The following is a 14773-nucleotide window of genomic DNA, read 5'->3' on the forward strand; positions in this document are numbered from 1 at the left end:
ATTTCCCCCTGACAGCCGGCATCTGCGCTAGCAACAGCCAGGTCGCGTCTGATTGGCTAAGACGCGACCTGGCTGAGAGCGGGGAAACTCTGGCTTGGGGATTGGCTGGTTCGTCTGACAGCTTCGTATAAATAGCTGTCAGACGAACCCTGCTTTGATTCTCTCCTGTATTCTGTTGAGACTGTTGTGTACTAATAAAGACCTTTGATTCTCCTCACGACTCCGCTCGCCTTTCGTGCCTATTCAACACTTTTTTTTAAAAAAAACCTGTAGATTCTTTTGGATTGAACTTTGTTAGTAGTTTTCTCAGTTTCTGAGGGCACGCGAGGCGTTGTCTTGTCAGCTCCAGCGTGTATGGCCAGCTTATTTTTGGTTGTTTTTCACCCTCCGGAGGCTTCCCTGAACTTCCCGAATTTCCAGTTTGTGCATTGGGCTGTTTTTCGCTCTGGGGGCTTCAGGGAAGCCTCCTGAAGCCTTTGGAGGGAGAAAAACAGCCCAGTGGGCAACCTGAAAGTTGGGAAATGAGTCATTTCTGGCCTCCAGAGAGCCTCCCTGCATGCAGGAAAGTCTGTTTTCACCCTCCCCAGGCTCCTAGAAAGCCTCTGGAGCCTGGGGAGAGCAAAAATGGGCCTTCCAGTCTGACCGGAAGTCAGCAAATGGTCCATTTTTGGCCTCCAGGGGGGCGAGAAAGGCCTTTCTCTCCCTCTCCAGGCTCCTAGAAAGAGTCTGGATCCTGGGGAGGCTGAAAAACGGGACCATCGTGCCATCACGTGCCAAAAGCGTGGGGAGCGTGGGGGGGATCGTGCACACATACTTGGGGGAAGGGTGCATGGAATTCTGGGTGTGGGCATACACGAGCCCCCCCCCGCGCTCCCCCACTTTTGGCACGCAATGGCAAAAAGGTTCGCCATCACTGGAATAGATGATCTTGAAGATACTGATATCCTAATCCCTGAAGGACTTTAAAGAAGACAACCCTTGAAGCACATTCAAAAGCAAATTGGTGATATTATTGTTCCAAAAGGAATAAACACAGAAAACCTTCATCATAGATTGTTTAATTATGATAATCTCTGGGTTGAACGGAACTACAGTTGATTGAACCTTTCTCTATTTTTTTTTTGGAAGGCATTAGCTAAGTGATGATTAAAATGGGGCAAAGAATTGCTTCTTTTCTGTTAGTCCCTAGTTAATTGTTTACCAACAGATGCTCTTTATATACAAAGTATAATAATGATTTCACAGTGGAAGTGTTGCATTGAATTCAACTGGGTTTTATAGATTATAATTAGCGACTTCAAAGGCAAACAGCAATCCATCAGTATGAAACAAAGGCCAGTGTAATACGATTACTGGATTATATTATCCATAAAAATGTGATTAAGACAGCTCATAATAATAGTAAATGACAAATTCATTTTCTGGGCTGTTAACACACAAAATAATAACTCAACTGTCAAGGTTGATAGAGAAAAATAAGGAAAGACTTTCTAAGTTGTATAATTGCAATAATACGCTTTTTCATAAAATGTACAACTAAATCCTCATAACTGTGCTGGACATTCAAAGATCAGGAGGCTAGTTGATGATTTTTTCAGCATTATTCACAGATAATAATCTAAGAAACTGGGCAACCATTTTCATGCTTTAAATTAGAAAATAATAGGATCAAAGGAACAATTTGTGTATCCTTGTCAAAATTTATCTGTGAGTTTCCCAGTTGCCAGAGGCTACACTTGTTAATATAAACTACTTGTAGAATTAGTTTCTACCTCATGCTGTAATTGGCTTCTTCCTGAGAGGGTAGTTGATTATTTTTGGTTTCTAAACAACCATGCTGGATGTTTAGATGTCAGCTTTGCATGAAAAGCTAGAATATAATATTTAAAATATATTAATTTTCACCTGTAATATTTTCTGTTGACTCATGTTTGGGTCTACTTTAGTAACAGAACACACACTTTAAATGAAGGGTGCACACATTGTTTTGGGTTAATGGTTACCCGGGAGAATTGGGCAATCTCATAATCATGAGGCTAGGATAAAAACAAAATTTGATTTAATTTCATTAAAATGTAATTAAAAATCATATGAATTATGGTGTTAATATAATTGTGCCCCTATGTATTTAATTTTTCCCTTCTGTCACCAATTATACATTGGTAATTGGGAAATAATTGGCAATCTAATAACTACAATTTGGTGACCACTTTAGAAGGCATTCGGAGAGCCTGTAAGGCCTTATAAACCACAAATATTGGCCCAGATTAAAGGCCTAATTAGTCTGACATCCTTTCTTATTATACTAACCATCCAGTTTCCAAGGCAGGGATTGTGAAAGTGTTATTCCCTTCTTGTTATAATACAGGTAATCCTCGATTTACGACCATACTTGAGCCCAAAATTTCTATCGCTGAGATATGTGTTAAATGAATTTTGTCCCATTTTATGACCTTTCTTGCCGTCGTTGTTAAATGATTCACTGCAGTTAAGTTAGTGACATGGTTGTTAACTGAATCTGGTCTTCCCAGTGACTTTGCTTGTCAGAAGGTTGCAGAAGGTGATCTCATGACCGTGGGGAATGTTGCAACCGTCGTAAGTATGAAAAATGGTCACTTTTTTCAGTGCTGTTGCAACTTTGAACACTGAACGAACTGTTGTAAATCGAGGACTACCTGTACTATTACTGTTTTCAAGTTCCTTTCTTTCATTGTGGATGTGGGGAATTGGTGATAATGATGATGCCCTCATTGTGCAATGATGCAAGCATTGCCCCCCCCCCCTTTTCAATTGCTCCAGATCTCACCAGTTCATGAGATTTTAACATTATTATCCTGGAAAATCTCTCGCCAGATGCTGAACGTTTGTACAGTTTCAGCAATCTTATTAAAGTTAAAAATTTAAAAAATTGGGGCATGCATAGATGCCACTTCAGAATATCATGGATGTAATGGGAATTAGAATCAGCCTCTTGAGCGTGGAACTCTCATTCCACTGATCTCCAAATGTATTTCACTTGCATCTGATTTTCTCATATTTGGCTGGCACATCAACACAAGACTATTGTTACTACAAGAGAAACATCTATCTCTAGCAGGGTATTATACTCCCTGACGTATTGGTTTTCACCTGGCAGGATTTTGCTGCCTTTCATGGCAGCAATTCATGATATTTGCTTATTTTATTTAGATCTACTTTTAAACAAGTAGATTTAGTAAATACGTAAATAACAATTCCAACATGGAGGTACAAGAAAGATTTGAAGCATAAAACTGTATAAAATTATAAACGAGATAAAATCATAAAATATCTGAAACATGGCCATGAAAGAATGTGACACATCTCCTGCAGCTGCAGCAGAGATTCAATTGAAAAAAACAACGCATTTTCAGCTGGTGTAAGAGCAAAATGGCCAAATCAAATATGCTTCAGACATGAAAATGATAAATAAGTTATTTGTTTATATTGTCACAGCTATACCTAAACTCTGGCTTATCTTTTTCTGGCTGCTTTTGTAAATGTGTGTGTTGTTTAGTGACATCATTCTAGAGGGACTCAGATGATGACTGCATAATCAAGATTAATACATCACTGTCCCTCAGATATCCGGGTGTGAGTCCCTTGGTGTGAAATGGGGCCCAGGGAGGCAGTGGGGTCTGCTGATTGTATACTTGGCTCCTCGCTATGCATCAGCAGCCCTGCCCGAGCTCCTCGAGCTGATCTCGGAAACGGCAGTTGAGACCCCCAAACTTATGGTTATGGGGGATTTCAACCTGCCGTCGACGGGGGAAGCATCCGAGGTAGCTCGGGAGTTCATGGCTTCCATGACAGCCATGGACCTGACCCAATTAATTCAGGGCCCCACACACGAGGGTGGTCACACGCTGGACCTTGTTTTTGTATCTGAACAGTGGACAAGTGATCTGGGAATAGTGGATGTAGCTATTACCCCCCTGTCATGATCAGATCACTCATCTCTCCGGCTCGACTTCCCTGGCGCTACCCCCCACCGCGGGGAGGCGGAACCAGACTGTCCAAGCTGGTACCGCCCCAGGCGCCTGATGGAACCGGATAGATTCCAGACGGAGCTTGGGCCACTTCCTGTAGACCTGACCCGCTCTCGGTCGGAGGACCTAGTGACCGCCTGGAATAGGGCGGCTGCCGGGGCCTTGGACTGGGTTGCACCTTTGCGGCCTCTCCTACGGCAACGAACCACCCTGGCTCCTTGGTTCACCGAGGACCTGAGGGTGATGAAACGCCATAGGAGACGCCTAGAGAGCAGGTGGAGGTCCTCGCGCTCCGAATCTGATCGAACACAGGTAAGAGCCTATTCACGGACTTACCTTGTGGCATTAAGAGCGGCCAAACGTAGACATTGTGCCGCTCTTATTGCGTCCGCCGATAACCGCCCTGCTGCCCTGTTTCGGGTAACCCGCTCCCTCTTATCACAGAGGCCGCGGGAAGCGCCTTTACAGGGCAGATCAGAGGAGTTTGGAGAATATCTGCAGGATAAAATCGCTCAGATCCGGAGTGGATGGGCCCCCTTCAGTGGACCAGAGAAGTCGTCAACAGCAAGTCTTGAGAGACCATTCTGGGAGGAGTTTGATTCTGTTGCCCCCGAGGATTTGGACAGGTTGCGTAGACGGCTGCGACCCACTACATGTTTATTGGACCCGTGCCCATCCTGGCTGGTACTGGCATCCTGAGAAGTGACACGAGGCTGGCTCCTGGGCCTAGCGAACGCCTCATTGGGTGAGGGGTCCCTACCGGCCGCCTTGAAAGAGGCGGTGGTGAGGCCCTTACTCAAGAGGCCTTCCCTGGACCCGACGGAACTAGCTAATTATCATCCTGTCTCCAACCTTCCCTTTTTAGCGAAGGTTGTAGAGAATGTGGTGGCACAGCAGTTTCCGCGACACCTGGAAGAAACCGATTATCTAGACCCGCGCCAGTCCGGTTTCCGACCCGGTCACAGCACGGAGACGGCCTTGGTCGCGTTGGTCGATGATCTCTGGAGGGCTAGGGATAGGGGTTGTTCCTCTATCCTGGTCCTATTAGATCTATCAGCGGCTTTTGATACCATCGACCATGGTATCCTACTGCGCCGGCTGGAGGGGATGGGAGTTGGGGGCACCGTTTTGCGGTGGTTCGGCTCCTACTTCTCTGACCGGACGCAATGTGTGTTGGCAGGGGGGCAGAGGTCGACCCTGAGGTCACTCACTTGTGGGGTGCCGCAGGGGTTGGTCCTCTCGCCCCTCCTGTTCAACACATACATGAAGCCGCTGGGTGAGATCATCCGTGGTTTTGGGGTTGGATACCATCTGTACGCTGATGACACTCAGCTGTACATTTCCACCCCAAACCACCCCAACGAGGCTGTCGAAATGATGTCCCGGTGTTTGGAAGCCGTCCGGGTCTGGATGGGGGACAACAGATTCAAGCTTAACCCCTCCAAGACTGAGTGGCTGTGGTTACCGGCGCCCCGGTTCAACCAGTTGATTCCATCACTGGCCATAGGGGGCGAACAACTGCCCCCTGTGGAACGGGTGCGCAATTTGGGCGTCCTCCTAGATGCCCGGCTGTCGATGGATGACCATGTGGCAGCCGTGGCAAGGGGGGCGTTCCACCAGGTTCGCCTGGTGCGCCAATTGCGCCCCCTATTGGACCGGGATGCCTTACGCACAGTCACTCATGCGCTGGTGACGTCTCGTCTGGACTACTGCAATGCTCTCTACATGGGGCTCCCCTTGTGATGTACCCGAAGACTACAGCTAGTTCAGAATGCGGCCGCGCGGGCCATCATGGGGAGTACTAGGTACTCCCACATAACACCTTTCCTGCGCGAGCTGCACTGGCTGCCTGTGGTTTTTCGGGTGCGTTTCAAGGTGTTGATTACCATCTTCAAAGCGCTCCATGGCACAGGGCCTAGTTACCTGCGGGATCGCATTCTACCACATACATCCCTGCGACCAATTCGCTCACACAGGGAGGGACTCCTCCGGGTGCCGTCCACCAAGCAATGCCAACGGGCGGCGCCTAGGAGTAGAGCCTTCTCTGTGATGGGCCCAACCCTCTGGAATGACCTCCCCCCCGATATTAGAACTACTACCAACTTCCGCTCCTTCCGACAAAAACTTAAGACTCACCTGTTCCAACTAGCCGGCCTGGCCCACTTATAGTTCTATTCTTACCTCCTGGCGGATATTTTATTTGGGATAGCTTTTAAGATTAATGTTTTTAACTTTTTAAACTTTCTAAAAATTTTAATCTAACTTAACTAAATTGTACAGGGAATTTCTACTACCTCCTCCAGTCCTATGTTTAATTTATTTATTGTATACTTATAACACGTATATTTATTGTCTAACTATTGTAATATGACTGTATACCGCCCCGAGTCTTTTTTGAGAGAGGGGCGGTCTAGAAATCCAATAAAGTTAAGTTAAGTTAAGTTAATACATAAAAAACAGGAAGAGAGAGAGGGAGGGAGAGAGAGAGAGAGAGAGGAGAGAGAGAGAGAGAGAATGGCTCTTTCGGATTAACATTTTGTGGGTTAATTTCCCAATTTATATGGAATTAGTGGCATCCTGAATCACTCAAAAATTCTGATAATTGAAGAATGTACTTTTTAAGTTTGCTACACTTTTTAAAAAAACTAATAAAACCTCCTGGGATGTCAAAACTTCAGAAAACATTTCCATGCGCTGTAAACTTTCAGAAATCTTTATACAGCAATACTTACACTGTATGCTATGCTATATTGCACTGTGTAGTAATAACTAGTAGTACAGTTTGCCTCCAGCTCAAGCCTGGGAAGCTAGTGGATTTGGTTTCCATTTCTATATTTAAGGAGGGTATCCACAGAACTGTCATGGATTCCTGAGTGCTGGGTTTCTCTGAATGTCTGTCACATGCAAGCTATTAGCATATGAGAGGGAATATTGGACTTTGAGTAATGCATATGCACGTAGGATAACATTTTTAAAAATAAGCAAATAAACTAGCTAACTAGCCAGCCTGGCTTAACTAGAACCTTCTAACCTCCCTGGCAATTTTAATATTTTAATATTTTAATCGTAAATTTTGGGGTTTTTAACTATTTTAATTGTTTTAATTTATTGTTATTTATTTGAACCTAGTGGCTTCCATTTGTATTTGACTGTTAAATATTGATGTCACCTCCTCCATGCCACACTTGTATTTTGATTTAATTGTACATCGCCCCGAGTCCCTTTGCGGAGAGGGGGCAACTGATAAATCGAAATAATAAATAATAAATAAATAAATAAATAAATAAATAAATAAATAAATAAATAAATAAATAAATAAATAAATAAATAAATAAATAAATAAATAAATAAATAATAAATAAAAAATAAATAAATAAATAAATAAATAAATAAATAAATAAATAATAAATAAATAAATAAATAAATAAATAAATAAATAAATAAATAAATAAATAAATAATAAATAATAAATAATAAATAATAAATAATAAATAAATAAATAAATAATAAATAATAAATAAATAATAAATGGAAAGTGGAGATAGTGAGATTTTTTTAAACCGAAAGTACCTCTCCATTTGAAAGTCTGCTTCCTAATCACACTATCTTATTCTGAGTTCCTTAGGGAAAAGGTAGATTATCAAGAAGGAAATGGAAGTGTCTCTGTTCAGAGAGTAAATCGAGAGATTAGTTAAAAAGCAAAACATTTGCAAGCAATATTGAAAACAATAAATAAAGCGATTGCACATCACTCATTTTTTTCCCCAAGCACAATTTTCACCAGCAAGAGGGGGCCCTGGTTTTGATTTCCTTAATGTTTTGGGTTGGGCATGAAGGAGATGTATGAAAATATTTTAAATTTCAGCGAGGAGCTGTCTCTGATGTTATACCAGTTCTTTGAACTGACCTTTACCTCATTCTGACAGAACAGGACAAGAATCTGAGTGACAGTGTCCCACAATGCAATTACTGCGCGTCAGATGAGCTGGTCCCTTACAAATCACCTCAAACTTTACACATCTGCTGGCTGTCAGCATCTGCCAGGTTCATTCACCCGAAAATAATGAAAAAAAGCTCTCATTATTGTACCATAACAGGTAAAGTGTTAGGACAATTATTGGACATCCTCTGTGACCTTGTACAGTCTTAGCCAACTGCCCTTGCCAGCGTTTTTTTGGGGTCAGCTTATGGGCATGTTAAATATGAACCCTGTTTTTGCCCTCTCATGCTGCATGACATAAAGGTTGTGACAAAAATTGGCAGATGGGGAAGAGAGATAGCAAAGGATCATGTTAAAGCACTGCTGCTTTCTAAATTGCTGCTGTGGCTCCTTTGCCAAAGGAGGATGAAAAGATTTAGACTTAACAGCTAAGGTGAATTTATTTGGAAATTTGGGGACTGAACATCAGAGCTTGTGTTCATATTAGCATGCCAAATTGTGTTTATTTCATTTGCCTTTATTTCCCTGTGGCTGAGCAAATACTAAGCCATAGTTTGCGTTGCCATAATTTGCTTAAATAAGCAACAGTTGGCTACTTTCATAACGCATGAAGAATAAAACGTGTGTGTGCACTGAGAGTAAGTTCACTAAATACACTAAAAAACCCAGTTATAGATTATCATGATATGTGACCCTAGCCTATGCACGTCTTTGGTCTTCATAGCAATAGTAATGGCACTTAGACTTATACAGGTGAAACTCGAAAAATTAGAATATCATGCAAAAGTTCATTTATTTCAATAATGCAACTTAAAAGGTAAATCTAATATATGAGATAAGACTCATTACATGCAGAGCAAGATAGTTCAAGTCGTGATTTGTAATAATTGTGATGATTATGGCGTACACCTCATGAAAAACCCCAAATCCACCATCTCAGAAAATTAGAATATTACATGCAATCAATAAAACAAGGATTGTACAAAGAATAATATCGGACCTCTGAAAAGTATAAGCATGCATAGTGCTCCCAAATCTTCTGGTAGACGGCTGCATTGACCCTGGTCTTAATGAAGCACAGTGGTCCAAAGTCCTGTTGCTCAGTTGTCCAAAGTCCTCGTTTCTGATGAGAGCAACTTTTGCATCTCATTTGGAAACCAAGGACCCAGAGTATGGAGGAAGAATGGAGAAGCCAATCAAGCACAGTAATCCCACGGTCATTGAACCAGTTTTTGGTGCTTTTGGCAAAAGTTGCTCTAATCAGAAAAGAGGACTTTGGACCAAGGAGCAACAGGGCTTTGGACCACTGTACTTCATTAAGACCAGGGTCAACGCAGCCGTCTACCAGCAGATTTTGGAGCACTTCATGCTTCCTTCCACAGACAAGCTTTATGGGGATGCTGACTTCATTTTCCAGCTGCCCACACTGCCAAAAGCACCAAAAACCTGGTTCAATGACTGTTGGATTACTGTGCTTGATTGGCCAGCAAACTCGCCTGACCTGAACCCCATAGAGAATCTATGGGGCATTGCCAAGAGAAAGATGAGAGACATGAGACCGAACAATGCAGAAGAGCTGAAGGCCGCTATTGAAGCATCCTGGTCTTCTATAACACCTCAACAGTGCCACAGTCTGATAGTTTTCATGCCATGCCACATTAAGGCAGTAATTGCTGAAAAAGGGGCCCAAACCAAGTACTGAATATACATGCATGCTTATATTTTTCAGAGGTCCGATATTGTTCTATGTACAATCCTTGTTTTATTGATTGCATGTAATATTCTAATTTTCTGAGATGGTGGATTTGGGGTTGTCATGAGCTGTACGCCATAATCATCACAATTATGACAAATCACAGCTTGAACTATCTTGCTTTGCATGTAATGAGTCTATCTCATATATTAGTTTCACCTTTTAAGTTGCATTACTGAAATAAATGAACTTTTGCACGATATTCTAATTTTTCGAGTTTCACCTGTATGCCACTTCATAATGCTTTACAGCATTCTCTAAAGGATTTACAGAGTCAGCATATTGCCCACAACAATCTGGGTCTTCATTTTACAGACCCCGGGAGGATGGAAAGCTAGTTAACCTTGAACCAATCAGGATCAAACTCCTGGCTGTGGGCAGAGTAAGCGTGCAATACTAGATTCTAACCATTTTACCACCGTGGCTCAACTAAAACAATAACAGGAAGGAGGACCCTTATAACAGATGTTCTTGATTGAGTCCTGGATTGCTTTTTTGTCAGTTCATTCCTGGTTTGGCAAAAGGTTAAAAAGGGGCAAGAGCAGTGATGGGATTCAGCCAGTTTGCACCATTTTGGGAGAACCAGTTAACTTTCTGAGCAGTTTGGTGAACTGGTTGTTGGAAGAAATCATTAGGGCAGAGAACCGATTGTTAAATTATTTGAATCCCACCACTGGGCAAGAGGTCCTGAATAATGCAAAACAGCCTGAGATGAAAAAGTATATTGAAAGCTTAAGTATGCATGTAAAAATAGTAATAACATTGAACAGACTACAGGTGAACTAAAGGTTTGCAGGGATTCAGCTCACAATTTTCAACCTTACTCGTCTTGATATAAAACATCATTCTAGGGCAGTGCCATCTTCTCACTTCCCAAAAGGGGCAAGGCAGTCACAGACGGCATTAATTAGTTATACAGAATGATGTTCCTCCTTTGGAATGGGGAAAACATTATTTAATTTATTTGGATTGTATTTTAACTTCCCAGGGAACTTATGGACCAATGTAGTTCACCATGTCTTCTGAGAATGGGAGTTTTCTATCTGAGACAGCAAATTATCAGGGTAATTCAACTAGTAGAGACATACCGTCTGAGAAGATTGCATTTGGCCCAAGTTTCTTTCTGCTCACTTAAGTTTAAAAAATAATCAGGCAATCATAGAATCCAGGCAAAGTTTCACATATAGTATTTTTTTTCAATATATGAAAATATAACTTTTTTATGTGGGGTTTGTGAAGTACTTTGAATTGCATATAATTCCACTTAGCATATTTGTTTTGTTTGTGAGTATGTGTGAGGCTGGGTATGTGTATGTTGATTATGCTTATATTCCAGTTTACACTATATTTGGAATAACAGATGTGAAGTCCTGTCATCTTAACTGTTGCTCCAATTGTTCATTGTTCTGAGAAGGTCACATCATAATTCATTAACAATAATTATTCCCTAGGTACACGTTATCCTTCTTTATTCAATTGCTTCATTAGCTCATGACTAATTCTCACATTCGTTGCTCCAATCAGTGAAGATATATTTATAATATACAAGTGGATGCTATTAGTTATAATATATTAACTGCCTAATTTAAAATAGAATAGCTACCTTTATGAAGGGCAATTAACCACTAACTGTAATTGATAATTCACATACCTGTGATTAGGAAAGACAAATAATACAAAAAGAAGAAATCGGGAGATGACATATTTCAGTGTTTTAAATGACCATGAACTGTTTTTTTCTACAGTGAAGCTACATTTTTAAAGAAGTGCTTGTGGAGGGTTGATTTGAAAAGTATCCCAAATAGTATAAATTGATAACCACAAATGTTTAATGTATATTTTGATTTATTTGATAGGGTGCGTGTCATCATTTTATTTTCTTACTGCAGTGCTTCTTTGAAACAAATTCCCTAGTAGTAGCACAAATATATATTTAAAATTATTCCAAAGAAATAAGACAGGAATAGTATCCAGATGTATTAGACCCGTGATGGCGAACCTATGGCATGCATTCCACAGGTGGCACACAGAGTCATCTGCTGGCATGTGAGCCATCACCCAGGTCAGCTCTACTGCACATGCATCTGGATTTTCAGGTCTCTGTTGGGAGAAGTTCACGCACGCGTGGGGATGGTGGGGTTTGCGCGTGCATGCATGGGTTGCGTGCACATATGTGTGGGATGCGGCGCCCCCCCCCGGACTACATTTTTGGCTCCAGGAGGTTTCAGGGAAGCCTGCTAGCACTAAAACGGGGAGTGGGGGGGCGGTGCCCCCACCCCCAATTTTGGTGCTAGCAGGCCTCATGGAAGCCCTTGGACTAAAAATAGGGAGTGGGGAGGTGCAGCGCACTCCTCCCACCCCCTGTTTTTTGTCCCAGGATGCTTCAGGGAGGCCTCCTAGCACCAAAATGAGGATCACATGCATATATGTGGGGGGCAAGGGGAGCGCAGGGGAAGCACATGCATGCGCAGGGGGCAGGACCTGTGGGGGGCATTGCATTATAGATGTCGGCACATGCACGAGCGTGCTTTTGGCACCTGAGGAAAAAAAGGTTCGCCATCACTGTATTAGACTATAACTTCTATAATCTTATATCATTGGATAAATTCAGCTTCGATGAAGAGAGTTGTGGTTGAAATGCAAATTAAATTAAATTAAAGGCATGAGACAAGATAAAACAGGATATGGATTTTGATTTCCATTTTTGTCTCACACCTTCGACAACCAACTTCTTTTAGGATTACTGTTGTCTAAATTGCAACTGTGTGTATGAATATATGGCAAACTGGAAGGAGTTCCTAAACTGAAGATGGACAGCATCTGAGATTTATATATCTATCTGGCAATGTGATACTGTCCTGGAAAACAGAATGTTGCTTTATGTGCAGCAGTTTCAGTAATACAGAAAAAAATGTACATATTTGCACATTTTTCTGAGGGGGGAGATTCCATTGTAAGTCCTTGAGACAGAGCAGAATAAAATGAAATTCAAAAAGGAAATGAATTACTAATGGTAATGTTTGAGCTGGTGTCTTCAAACTGTAAACATATTAAAATATTTAATTTATTAGAAAAAAACAAGTAAATGAAATTAACGAGGTTGGTTTTGTTGTTAAAATGTGACATCTCACCACTTAAGTAGCATTATTAATTATAGTGTTTGTACGCAAACACATTTTTGTCTTGAATTCTAACTATTGGTGACAGATAATCAGCACATATATTTTATTATAAATATGCTAATCTTGTGTTATAATTATGAAACATAAATGTAAATTACTTATGGTATTGTGATTTACATTTCATGTAATTCTTTTTAACATGTACTTAACTATAAGCTTTGACAGAAATATTCATTTAAACTAATTAGCTTAATAATATACCATTGTACTGTCACAGGATCAAGGCATCTGGTCTAAAGCTGCGGTTTTGCACTAATGAAACTCAAGCTACGCGGGACAAATTTGTAAAAAAGTTGCAGCATTTGGGTTTTGACATCACGGTAAATGAAGTCACTGCTCCGGCACCTGCAGTATGTTGGATTCTGAAGGAGCGCAACCTGAGGCCTCATCTTCTTGTGCATGATGGTTTGCTAATATTTAAAATTTTTCATATAAAGTAGACTGCAATTAAGTAATTTCAATCTAATATAGGTTCACTTTAGATGTGTATAATTCAGGAATGAATCTGTTAGTTCACAGACTAAATTAGTTTTGGATTAATGATTAAATTAAGACAACTGGAAGTCAAAACAAATAAAAAATCCCAAACTAATAATGAAAGTGAACAGATGAGGTGGTAACTAGATAATAAAATGGGCCACTTAGGATGAACATCTGAACTTTAATAATCCATGTTTTCTGAAGTAATGAAGCTGAGTATGGGGTGATCGTTCCTACCTCCCATCCTGTGCCAGCTTTTCATTGAAGATCTTGCCATGTGTTCCAATTTCTTGGTTTGTTAACTTAACTGAAGTAAGTAATCTTCATTTTGGTTTAATGTCTTCTAAAATCTTCATGAATGAGCTGGCACAGGATAGGAGTAAAATTGGGTACCTGACCATAGTATCTTCACCCCAAAACTTGTACACGGCATGTACAAATTGTACTACTTCATATCTGACACTTGTTTCTAGATTCATAAGATAGGTCCTTTTCCTTTTTACTTCAAACAAATATGGAAAAAATCTTAAGGTTGTTTTCTGTTCTTTCATATTGGAGAACAATAAAATTAAAACCTTCACCAGATTTCTTGTAATTTACAAGCAATTTTATTCTGCTTACTCTTGGATAATGTAAGCATTCTAAGAAAGTCTTTCAAAATGTTTTCTACGTGAAGCATTTTTTTAAACACTCAGCCTTCTTTTTAGGCTTCTACTTTGCAACTACATGCAACTAGTTATCTTGAAGTTCCAAAACATGACTTGAGGGAGTTAGATGTATCCTCTTTTTTTAAGCTTCCTTCTTCTCATGTTGAACTGCAACCACGGGATACCAGGTTGACAGTAAAAGACAATTGTTTCCTTACCGTCTCTTAGAGACACATTTATTTGATTTCCAAGCTATCAAAGCCATTTTCAAAAGATTTCTGGTTTCTGGGCAAGATTTTTGGAAATGAAAATGTCAGGTGCAAGAAGTCAGGATAGAATCCAAAAAAGTACTAAGTGTTTAGTTCATGCTACCTATATACAAGAATCTGCACTGCTAACATTCAAGAAGAATTGGCACCAGATAAGAGTCAATGGACTTAGGTCTCCAGGGGCATAGAAATTTCAAACTGATGATGAGTTTGACCCCACCCTCAGTCTCATCCCGATCATTTCCTATAGACAAGATATTCAGGATGGAGATATAGTACATGGCATGCATTTTTCATTTCTTATCAATTAGCCTGTATTTTGATCCTGCTGAACATGCTCCCACTACACTTTCTACACATTTGTTTTTCATTTGTTTATCAGAAAAAAATTAGATTTTCTGAGGTTAATAACTCTTTTATGGATGTGGATGATACTGTTTTAGCTGTACGGGACAAAATTGAGTAAGTTTTTGGTTTATGAAGTAACATTTATAC

General features: G+C 40.7%; 1 protein-coding gene across 5 annotated transcripts in view; it reads left to right on the plus strand.

Moving 5' to 3' along the window:
• The window catches only part of LHPP (phospholysine phosphohistidine inorganic pyrophosphate phosphatase), a 190875-nt gene that overhangs the window by 12528 nt on the left and 163574 nt on the right, over nt 1–14773 (plus strand). For all 5 annotated transcript variants that reach the window (XM_081955457.1, XM_081955458.1, XM_081955459.1 and 2 more), the window contains exon 2: nt 13100–13287. In XM_081955457.1, the coding sequence (XP_081811583.1) occupies nt 13100–13287 (188 nt within the window). The remainder of the gene's footprint in view (nt 1–13099; nt 13288–14773) is intronic.

Source organism: Natrix helvetica (assembly GCF_964273705.1).
Source record: "Natrix helvetica genome assembly, chromosome: 5".
NCBI lineage: Eukaryota > Metazoa > Chordata > Lepidosauria > Squamata > Natricidae > Natrix > Natrix helvetica.